At 42.3% G+C, this 12091-nt stretch overlaps 1 protein-coding gene across 3 annotated transcripts in view; it reads right to left on the bottom strand.

Annotated features, from left to right (window-relative positions):
• HS1BP3 (HCLS1 binding protein 3) overlaps positions 1-12091 on the bottom strand; it is a 78257-nt gene that overhangs the window by 49588 nt on the left and 16578 nt on the right. For all 3 annotated transcript variants that reach the window (XM_073335913.1, XM_073335914.1, XM_073335912.1), the window contains exons 3-4: positions 2826-3033; positions 373-577 (exon numbers count right to left, since the gene is read on the bottom strand). In XM_073335913.1, coding sequence (XP_073192014.1) covers positions 373-577; positions 2826-3033 — 413 coding nt within the window. The remainder of the gene's footprint in view (positions 1-372; positions 578-2825; positions 3034-12091) is intronic.

Below are 12091 nucleotides of genomic sequence, written 5' to 3'. Positions count from 1 at the left end.
TCCTGGCTACATAGGTAAGCCAATTTAGCTGCAGGGCTTCTGTTGCAATTTAGAAGTGGTTTTGGGAATTAGTGAGGGATTTCAGATTTAAATAAAGAAAATAATTGCCTTAGAATTACAAGTTAAGTAGATATCTATGTTTGTTTACCTAAGTAGGTCTTTATTTAATTATTCAGAGTCTTCAGATACTGTTGCTTTTGCTCGCGATCATATGAGGTCTTCGGAGTCAGGAAGAACAAGAAAGCCCACACGTGGACACCATAATAAAAATGCTTTATATTGTTGCAACTCCAACTTCAATGGTGTAAGTGAAACCTGCCTCATATGCTATACGTAAAAATGGCATAAAACAGAGAAAGAAGACAGTCATACCTGATTATGCCAAGAGGATCTACATCTTCTTCCTCCTCTTCCTCCTCTTTTTCAGCATCTTGATCTTTTATTAACCCAAACCGAGGGAGTATGTCGGATGTCCTCTCCTCTTTGAAAAAATCTAACTCTTCATTTTCTTCATCTTCCTCCTCCTCCTCAGGAACATTTTTACCTTTCAAGTCAATGACACTAGTAGATTTTGTCCCTGCGAAAAAACAATAATTCATGAAGAACTGAGCATGCCAATTTAAACTCACAGCCATACTTTTTTTGTCAATTTCTTCCACTTGTTCCCAATAGTTAGGCTTGGGGAATGTGTTCCTAGCTTTACAATCAGCTATTGTCAACTATATCCAGCAATCTGGACTGGAGAGTTAGTTCCCCCTATCCACTAACATGCCATTATATGCACCTCTAGATCTGAAATATTTGATACTGACTTAACATATCTGGGCTGCTCTCAGGTCAAACCCCATCAGAGAGTGAAAACTAAAAGTACAACCCTGGACTGCATGAAAAATGAAGCTGAGATAAGTATGTGGTGCAATTCTTCAATTTGCACACATAAATTAAAATCTAAAATGGATAGAAGAGACTGTGCCCACCTGTGGTACACATACCCCTGGGGGTACGCAAGACATCTCTGGGGAGCACATGGGAGAAATTGTATAATGTGGATTTTAATTATTTTATTTATTGCATTTTCATAATAGGCTACTCAGATGAAGCTTTAAAACTCTGTGGAAATTTGTTATATTAAATAAGGTAGTTAATTTACTTCAAGATGTACCAATGAGAACACACAGATACACAGAGACGCTGACATATACAGCCCTCATCTCCAGTCACCATACAACGTGGGTTCAGTTGCCCAGCAACTGTCCAGTCTAACTGAGCTCAGAACTTAGTCAAGGGGTTTTATTTCGGTTATGTACCTTACACTATAAATATATCTGTACGTAACAGTGAAATATGGACAGATGGCTAAAGACAGGTAGTGTTGCGAAGAACACACAAAGTATCAGTGATGAGAAGGATAGGAATACGCAGGCATCTGGTAGATATGGAAGGAGATAAGCAATAAGAAAAGTTTGGGAACCTCTGTATTAGAGCATGCACCACTCCAGAACCTGGAACGGAACCCAAAATTCCCAAGTCTCATCATTCCTCTGCTTCCAGAAAATATCTGTGAAAGCCTCTGGCAAAGTGTTGCATCCCCCTCTACTGCTGGTCCACACAGAGGATAAGGGCCTACTACTGCTATCAGTTACTCTGTTAGCTCAAGTGGCAGATGTCTGTGCAGTGGATGTAAAGGTTCCAACTCTTCAGATAATCTTCCAATTTGCTTTTTAAAAAACCTAGAAAATTACTCACAAAAATACTGTGTTTATAAGAACATTATTAAGGTTGCAATGTCAAACACCCCAAAGTTAGGAAATGCCAGAATTAAGATTACCTGTGCAACCCCTTATGAGTATGCATTATGATACAGTCTTTAATTATATGGTCACATCCTGTTTTTCCCACAGGACCCTCTGCTTCATTCATTTAGGGAGCAGCTATTCAATACTGTCTTTTCTCATTGTTCAGTGTGTGGCCCCAGACCTTATTTACTGCACACTGTTCAAATCCTATCATGAAGACAGAATTATTAATTTCCTCATAGGCTTTCCTATGGCATTTATCACTCTAGTATCCATGTGCTTCACAAACATTAATTAATTGATTTTTACAACACCTCTGCGAGGAAAGTGGGTGTATTATCCTCCGCTTACAGGTGGAGAACTGAGGCACAGACAGATCAGAGTCAAAAGCATTCATTAATATTGGATGCCCAATTTGAGATGCCTAAGGCCTGGTTTTTCAGAGCATTATATAGCATTTTATATGTTCATGGCATAGCTCCCATTGACTTCAGTTGCAGCTGTGAGTGCTCTGAATTTCTGCAAATCAGACCCCAGTATCTCAAGTCAGGCATCCAGAAAATGAGGAACACACAATTAGTGACCACTCGTGAAAAGATTGCTTTAAGTGATCACACAGGTACCCTGTGGCAGGGGTAGGCGCAAAATCCAGTTCTCCAGGGCGGCATTCAACTGCCTGAACCATAAGACCATCCTTTCTCTTCCTGCAGTCCCGTCTCTTTCACTACACATCTTCCAACTTCAGCAACAAATAAAGCAAGGTCTATAGACAACAGCCTCCTTCAATATGCAGCCCTCATTCATCTCCAGAGCAGGTCCATCCTGTGCAATGAATGAGGGAAGGAAAAAATAGCATGTGATCATGCAATTAAAGGCTGTACCATAATGCATATGCACACGGGGGGCTGAATTAAGGCTGCACAGGAGACCATAATTCTAGTATTTCCTAACTTTTGAGTGCTTAACTTCATATCGTTTTAACGGGGGGGGGGGGTCTGAGTGCATGTGCAATATAATTATTTTAGTTACCTAAGAATTCCAATAATTCAGGACTTGTTGCGAGTTCCAAATCTTTGGCAATGAGCCTCATGATGTCATTGAACACCACTCTTCGTTCTCGGATATCAGATTCCCCAACAAACAGAGCTTTCCTCGGTAATGGTGGAAGAGATGCCTGTGGGTAGCGGGCAGTCAGCTTTTGGTAAAACTCATCAATCTCACTGTACTTCTTAGAGATCTGTAATGAAATATGCATGTTGGATTAGTTTATGAACAGAGAAGAGTGAAAGACAGACCGCAAACAGGCAGGGAGTTATGCTCCACGAAACATTTCCCCTGGATGCCTCAGTGTAAAATATGCAGTACCAAAAAGCTTTCCATCTGGCTTGGTGTCAGCTTGTCATCTTTGTAGCTCACCACACAGCATTACTGTGATCCCCTACTGTAATGAAATAAAAATCCAGCACAGTATTCAGTCAGACAGCATGGCCATCAGCTAGTTGCACACGGCGTGGATCAGAACTCAAGACATTCTTCTTTGAAAGCACAGACCCTTAACATTCAGCTACAAACAGACTCTTTGCTGCCTGCCCTGAGAGAGGTCAGGAAGTAGGAACGTCTCCAGGCTAGCATCCTAATGGAAAAAGCTGCATGGATCTTTTTCCCAGTTTGCTGCTTCTCTTTAAGGCAGATTTGCCAACCTTGGTAGGTAGCTGCTCTACGCTGTTGGTGCCTGAATGTCTGCCACATTTGCTAATGTACCTGATAACCAGCACAGAACCTCAGAACTTGTCACTACCTTCAGTGGGAAGAAGTGACTCTGAAAAAAGATTTGGGGGTCATCAGCTGAATGTGAGCTCCTAGTACATGGACGAAATGGCTAATGCAATCCTGGAACACATAAGTAGGAATCACAAGTAGGAGCAGAGAGGTTAATTTACCTCTATATTTGGCACTGGTGTGACCACTGCTGGAATACTGTGCCCAGTTCTGGTGCTCACAATTCAAGAATGATGTTGATAAATTAGAGAGAGTTCAAAGAAGAGCCACAAGAACAATAAAGGATTGGAAAACATGTCTTATAGTGACAGGCTCAAAGAGCTCAATCTATTTAGCGTAACAAAACAGAAGATTAAGGGGTGCCTTGATTACAGTCTATAAGTATCTACATGGGGAACAAATATTTAATAATGGGGCCCTCAATCTAGCAAAGAAAGGTATAAACATGATCCAATGACTGGAAATTGAAGCTAGACAAATTCTGATTAGAAATAAAATGTAACTTTTTAACAGTGGGAGTAATTAACCAATGGAACAATTTACCAAGGATTGTGGTGGATTCTCCATCACTGACAATTTTTAAAGCAAGACAGGATGTTTTTCTAAAAAAATATGCTATAGGAATTATTTGAGGGAAGTTTTATGGCCTATGCTACACAGGAGGTCAGATTAGATGATCACCATGGTCCATTTTGGCCTTGGAATCTACAAATCTGTAAGTACCTACATAGGGAGAAGATCTCAGATGGTAGGGGGGCTCTTTAATTTAGCAGAAAAGGCATCACAAAAACCAATGTTTGGAAGCAGGACTAGAAATAAGGCAAATATTTTTATAGTGATGGTAATTAATGACTGGAACAACTTATCTAGTGATCTGATGGATTCTTCATCACTTGAAGTCTTTAATTCAAGACAAGATGTCTTTCTAAAAGATATGGTCTGATTCAAAGAGAAATTATGGGCTTGACACAGGAATGAATGGGTGAATGGTTACGCAGGAGGTCAGAGAAGATGATTATAATGATTTAGTTGGGGATTGGTCCTGCTTTGAGCAGGGGGCTGGACTAGATGACCTCCTGAGGTCCCTTCCAACCCCGATATTCTATGAAAATGGCCCCTTTTGGCCTTAAAAAAAAACAACCTTTGAATCTATATGGATAGATGCAATTAGAGAGTTTGAAGTAATTAAAACAAGTAATGCTGTACTTGTCTAGCAATTATTCATCAGCTCCTCTTCTGCAGTCCAACCCCTTTGCACCTCATTCTCCTGCAATTTATTATTAGTTCTACACTCATGTAATTCCAATGACTTCAAAGGACTGACTCTCAATTTACATTGGAATAAATGAGAGGAGAATCAAGCCCCATGCCTCAGGGTATAGGAAAGAGAACAAAACATTTGTAACTGGCCCCAGGATAAAAGAAAGTCCACAGAACCGAAGCACAGAAGCAGAAAGGAACCAAAACTGAGATTTACCAAGGACACTTATGTAATAACAACCTCAGGTTAATATTATGCTGCCACTTGGAACTATCATCCAGAAGTGGTGAGTTTAAAAAGTTTTATATTATTATTTATTATTTGAATAATGTGCTTGGTGCTGAATAATGAAACCCTAGTAGACCTATCCCAAAGAGCATGTAATCTAAACAAGACAAGAAGAGATGACAGAATACACCGGGAAGCCCAGAGGAGTGATTGACTAGGATTTTAGACTCACTTCCTGTGAGCACTGTAGGGGCAGGTCTGTAGGTGGGATCTAAATGCACATGAGCATCCAGGTAGTAGAGGTACCTAGGATAGATGGAACTCCTTTTGATAAACAGCATCAACAGAAAAGTGAAAGAAAGAAGGAATGGCCACATTGGTATTCTGGAGTCACTACCCATTAATCCTTAGCTAAGTGCCACAAGCTTACAGGAGAGGGTTTCAGACCAGAATCCCTTCCAAAATCATGTGAGTGTGAGAGAGACGCCTGGTCTACATTTAAAATTTATATGGACATAGTTACGTCGGTCAGAGGGTCTGTAGAAAACCCCACCCTCTAACTGACATAACTATGCTAACAAAAAACCCAGAGTACATGCAGCTATGCCAACAGAGCAGGGCACTTATCAGCTGCTTGGGGAGGTGGTGTTCCTATTGTAAACTCTGTGGCCTGAAGCCTATGAGAGAAGGGACATAATTGAGTGAGCTCTCTGATGCCACCTGCTGGAGACCAAGGGGAGCTCACTGCGTGACAAAGACCAAGGGTCAACCTGGTCCAGAAACTGGCAAGCACAACCTGGGGAGCATCAGTGTCACGGACATCAACGATGGCCCTTTGTACTCCGTAGCCGAGTACTGCGCACTGGTATGGATCAGAAGTAGCCATACTCGACTTGTTGATGTCCAACTGAACACTGCAATGTGGTGCATCACTGGAAACCTCAAGTCGACCCACCGCCATGGCTGCCAGTACTGTTGCACATTGCTCCCCCATCCATTCACCGCAATGCCGCAATACTTTGGGAATTCCAGTGGATCATGGAAAACGAATGTCTTCCCACCCACCAGGACCTTAACAACATCCCTCACCACCGCTTGAAGTCGTGTAAGCCCTTTTGGACCCATGCATTTAACCTTCAACAATGCAACTTCAACCCTGATGAAGCTTGGAAAGCCAAATGGAATTCCCAAGAAGTCACAAATGGACACCTTGTGAAAGACCCAGTGTGGAAGATCCCTGGCTTCGGTCTCCCGTGAAGCTCATGGGCAACCCTAAACTGTATCTGCACAAACCATGGCAGATATGGATACTTGCTGCACAAATGGAAAATTAAAGACTCTCCAGCGTGCGACTGTGGCCACACAGAACAGACCATGGAACATGCAACAACCCAATGCCCACAAATACAAAGGAGCCATGACAGCAATACACTCTGCTACTCTAGACACAATTATCTGGCTTAACCATCTTAATGTAATACTATAGTTGTTGATCTACATTTACTTCAGCCAGACAAAGAAGACTGAGTGAGGCAGTACCTCATTTAAATATTAATGTGTTCTCTGCTATCATCTGCTGGACAACAAGGGCCATCAACTGAGTGACAGTATCTCATTTACATATAAACAACAGGTAGTTTGGGGACACGGGGGTATAATTTGACAAAGTTTTGTACTTGGGGCCCATATTTTTGAGATTACCCTGTTGGGAACCCACCTGCACAAAGCCTAGACAATGACTGGGTAGGAGTCACCCTGATTAAACCAATGTTTGCTGGGGTGGGGTAAGAGCCCAGGGACAGACAGACCCAGGGGATAGAAGTACAAAGGCTGGACATGCTGTGCTGGGAACACCTTATTAGGTGGTAGGGACTCTGATGGATTTTTAAAACCACTGTACCCCTTGTATCTGAAATTGCTCTGTAAGACCTGTCATTGCCTTATGTGAACAGAGCTCACCAAAGGTTCCCATCAGTGGCAAGCAGAACCCAGAGCCCAGCAGCAGTTCTGGTCACCTGAGCAGCAGGCAAAGCAAGGTTGGAGTTGGGCCCAGCCATAGCACTCAGTAAGCAAAGAAAAGCAGCAGGTGGTTTCACGCACAGGTCACAGCTTCCAACAGCAGAGTGAGAGCAACAGAGAGCACTCCAGCGAGAGCAGAGAGATTTGTAGCAACTGTCTGTGCCAGCTTAGCGACTCCGATGAGGCTGCCTGTCCTAGGTGCTGAAAGCAATAAAGCAGGACAGGTAGAGCCCCAGGGCTGCCTACGAAACAGGGACTCTGATTTTCCTGAACTCTTGGAATCACAAACTGTAAGTGTGGAAGCTGGGGAACCATGAACTGAGAGTGGGAGGCTGGAAGGCAGAACAAACTGCATCAGCCATTCAGGGTCCAATTGTTTGGGACTGTGACTTATGCACCCTGGGGTAAACGGTGGTGGAAGGTGTGAAATTGTAAATATTTGTCCCATTCAACCTGGCCTTTCCCTTTTCTCCTCCACAACCCCCCCTTCGCCTCCCCCACCCCCCATCAAAATGAAGGTTTGTTTGTTTAAATGTCTGTGCTTGCAAGTGGGCACAGATTTGCCTAGCAAAGGTACTCAGAACAGTTATTGGTAGTGATCACTTGGTGGACGTTCGAGCCAAAAATTAAGAAACTGTAGAGAATCCCCTGCCTAAAATAAGGACCCAGCCCTTGTTGCTGCCTAAGGTCATTGGTAGAAGGGTTACACTTTACTGGCAGAACTCCTTCTGTTGGCACACATTGCATCTACACTAGGGGGCTGGGCATAGGCTCTGCAGTGTAGTGGGGAGAGGAGATTCCTTGTTTCTTCTCCAAAAGAACAGATATTGTTCTTCAGTGATGTGCACAATATGTCAAATGTAGAATTAATTGTAATAAGTAGCAAGTTAATTTATTTAACTAATATGAAAGAGCAACTAATCCATAGAACTACCCCAAAAATATTACACTCAAATTCAAAACTGAGCATTGGGATGAGACAAAAAAACCTTAAATATTACTTTTTTTCTCTTCACCCCAGAAAATTTTAATCTTCCTATGCAAACCAAATGTGCAAATTTTTCATAAATCTCAATTTGTGTTTAATTATACTATTGAATTTAGAGCAAATGTGCACCCTGGTACATTATTACTAATTAAACCATTGAAAATCCTTGTGGGCTTCCCACAACAACCAACCATAATGTGCAATACAGCACACAGAATGTGCTAAATACTCTAACCCAAGCATACTAATCTGCTACCTGAAAGTCTGCATGTTATTACATCATGCAAAATAATTTGAGACAGTGCTTAAGTGCCCTCTGCTGGAATAGTCTATCATGTACCAGTCTCAGGATTAAATATCTAAAATATCTTTTTTTATTCTAGCAAATAAATAAAAATCAATACTATTAAGCTGTAATATGTGGTTCAGACAATATTCTCCAATTACCTGTGATTCTTCTAGCCCCCAATTCTGCAAACATTTATACACGTGCTTAACTTTACTCATGTGAGTAGTATCCTTTGGCCAGATTCTCAGATGGTATAAACTGGCATAATTGGTTTAAATAGAATTATACTAATTCACACCATTTAAGTCTCTGGCTAATCAACTTCAAAGAGACTACTCATGTCACGTGAATAAAACTAAGCACAAATGTATTTGCATGACTGGGGTCCTATTTACAATATTCATTTTGAAAAGACAACATGTACTTTAAGGAGACTTTAGGATGACTTCACTGGGATTCCCCATGTGTATCACTTGTAGGGCTGGAGCCAAAGTTTCAGTCTCCACCTTGAACTTCCGGGTCTCAAGTTGCAGTGGGGGCGGTTTAGGTTGGATATTAGTAAAAACTTTTTCACTAGGAGAGTGGTGAAGCACTGGAATGCGTTACCTAGGGAGGTGGTGGAATCTCCTTCCTTAGAGGATTTTTAAGGTCCAGCTTGACAAAGCCCTGGCTGGGATGATTTAGTTGGGGATTGGTCCTGCTTTGAGCAGGGGGTTGCACTAGATGACCTCCTGAGGTCCCTTCTAACCCTGATATTCTATGATTCTAAGAAGGATTTTGTTGCTAGAAACACATTCATAGATGTATCATGAATAAAAAAATGCTGAAATAGCTGGAAGAGTAAGAAAACTGCCCAGAAGTTCAAGGTGGAGACTGAAACTTTGGCTCCAACCCTACAAGTGATACACATGAGGAATCCCAGTGAAGTCATCAAGATGTATGTGAAGTTAAGTACCCCCCGTGCTCCCCGCTACTGTGAGAAGCTAATTTAAAGAGCCCATGTAGGCAGTTAATTGAATAAGGTACATTTGGGCCTGTTAAAAGGCCTTTAGGGCTCAGTTTCAGGGAAGTGTTCTCAGAGAGACCACCTCTCCCAAGAGAGAGGAACTCCCAGAGTCCACAGGCCACAAGGAGGGGGGCTGTGCAACCCCTGAGCCCAAAGGGAGAGACTTCTGGCCAGAGAGCCCAGGACTGAAACTACAAGCCCCAAGAAGGAGGAGGGCTGTACAACCCCTGATCCCCTGGGGAGAGACCTTATTTCAAGGTTATTTGGCTTTAATAAAGTAGTACCTCAGTCAGGGTAATTTTGTCTTACATCCCCCTTTCGGCTGTGTTGTTGTTAAGGGAGTGCCTGGAGCAGGGAGTGCCTGCAGGGCCTCCTTAGGTCAGCAGGGGGCATTATAGGACAGGCACACCCCACAACAAAGCCCTCGTCCCAAACTTATGCCCCTGTGCTTTTTGTTCACAAGGATTTCAGTGTGCAGAAGACATGGTGTATCCTTAACTCACTGCCCGATAGCTTTCTGAGTACAACTCTTCATTTTGCAGTATTTTACAGTATGCACATTTAAACTGTGTTTTCCATTTTAAAAAAGCACTTCTTCATACTACGAGAAAATGGAGGCCTGGCATTGTGGCCTTTGAAATGAAACAACTGCAGGCTTTGAAAGGACACGAGAGAAAACAAACAAACAAACTCTTTTTACAGAGATTCCAATCCCAGGTTGCAAAGTCAAGCACTCAAAAAATAAGAAGTTAAGATGTAATTAAGGTTGCAATCTTGTGCCACAGTATTATGACATAGTTACACGATCACATGCTATTTTTTTCACCCTGCCTCATTAAGTGCAAATAGGAGGATGCTCAATATTTCTTTTCAGCAAGATGTGGCCCCACGTCTTATTTACTGCACACCAACCAACCAACTGAGGCACTGAGTGTGTTGTTTCATTACCCCATGAGCTTTTCAGCTGCATGTATCACCTAGTATTAGAGCGCTCCACAAACGATGAACTTATCTGCACAACATCCCTCTAAAGTGGGGAAATGTTATCCCCCATTCACAGATGGCATACGAGGAGATTTTAGGCCAAAATTTGCGTGCATGCATCGATAAAATATACATGCACACGTATATAAAAGAGACAAAGAACCATCAGTGGGTGTGGTACATACATAATAAAGCTGCATTTTGTATGCAAGACAGCGAGACAGTAAGGGCAGGGTTATTTTAGCCTTTAATAAACTTTATCAGCAAATTGAATTGTGAACTAGTAAGTCATTACACTGAGTATTAGGTTGATACATAAAACAAAATATCAAGGGCTGGGTGCATTCTAAAAGGGGAGGGGGCAATGGAGGACTGTTACTTCTGGAAAGACAAGGCGTGAACAGCAGAAACGCATTTGAGATAAGAGAAGCCGGTGTATCTCTGCCCCAGAAAATGGCAGTTTGTGTGCACTAATTAAGCTTTACCTTCTCAGTAGCAGGTATGATTCAGTTTTAAAAATAAAGCAACTCCATTGTTTCTATATACCGAGAACATTCTGAACTTTAAAAGGAAACACAGCCGAGTTTTCCTTTAGTTTAGCAAGTGTGACCCCAAGGTTAATGCTTATCTACAGCCCACACTACAATCTGCAGTGCTTTACAAACAGATGTGTTTAAATAGCTTCACATGCACAAAGACTCTGATTTGAAGACTCATCTTGGAAGTGAACTGCTGTGCTGATACTCAATATGAACGTTGCATTTTAAATGTACTGATACCAAATGCTATGCAAACCAACACGCATGCAAACTGCAGGTTAACAGGTAAAGCTATATTGTTCAAATCAAAGAAATGGTAGGGATAGAGTTTTTCACATTTGTAAGTGAAATATGTCTTCCTTGTTAAACTAGTTTTGATTAAACGCACACATTATACCTTGTAGAACAAGTCAATAAAAGGTTGTTACCCCCCTGTCACAGTTCAGGGCATCTGCACCAATCCCTCTGTGGTCCTTTGAAGGCCCCACTCTAGGCTGACTGCTCCTGTCTTGGGCAGAGACCCGCATCTCTCTCCCTCCCGACCAGGGGTTTTATAAAGTTGTGCAGTTCCCTGCCTACAATGTGATATTTCCAGCAAGCCAGACTGCCTAAAAAGGCCAGAATCTGTACTTTGCTTTCTCTTCAAAGCAGCGTACTGCCTGCAGTTAAGAGTTCTTTCTAAGCAAGTACATTTATTGTTAAGGTGAAAGCATTACAGAGAAAACATTAAAAACAATAAAAGAACCTATGCACATGCTAAAAAGCTTATCAGAGGTCACCCCAACTCCTGCCTCGGGCTTTAGTAGATATAATTCCTTCAAAACCCACAACTGGGTGACAAGTTCATAACTGTCTCAGATTCAGAACCTGAACTACCATTAATAGTTCAGCCTTTCATTTATATAGCTTGGGCCTTTGATCTTGCCCTCATGGAGCAGTGAGCAGAAGATAATGGCCCCCTCCCCAGGACGTAGCTTCAAAAGGCTGGGGTTTTGCATAATCGGAGTTGGGGAATTTGCATTCACCTCCCCCTAGATCAGGGGTGGCAAACTTTTGGGCTACGTCAGGGGAATAGAAATTGTATGGCGGGCCATGAATGCTCACAAAATTGGGGTTGGGGTGTGGGAGGGGGTACGGACTCCGGGATGGGGCTGGGTATGAGGAGTTTGGGGTGTAGGAGGGTGCTCTGGACTGGGACCGAG

This window comes from Lepidochelys kempii, chromosome 3, assembly GCF_965140265.1.
Source record: "Lepidochelys kempii isolate rLepKem1 chromosome 3, rLepKem1.hap2, whole genome shotgun sequence".
Lineage (NCBI taxonomy): Eukaryota > Metazoa > Chordata > Testudines > Cheloniidae > Lepidochelys > Lepidochelys kempii.
Note: the sequence above shows the minus strand (reverse complement) of the source record. Positions and strands in the feature narration are given on the sequence as shown.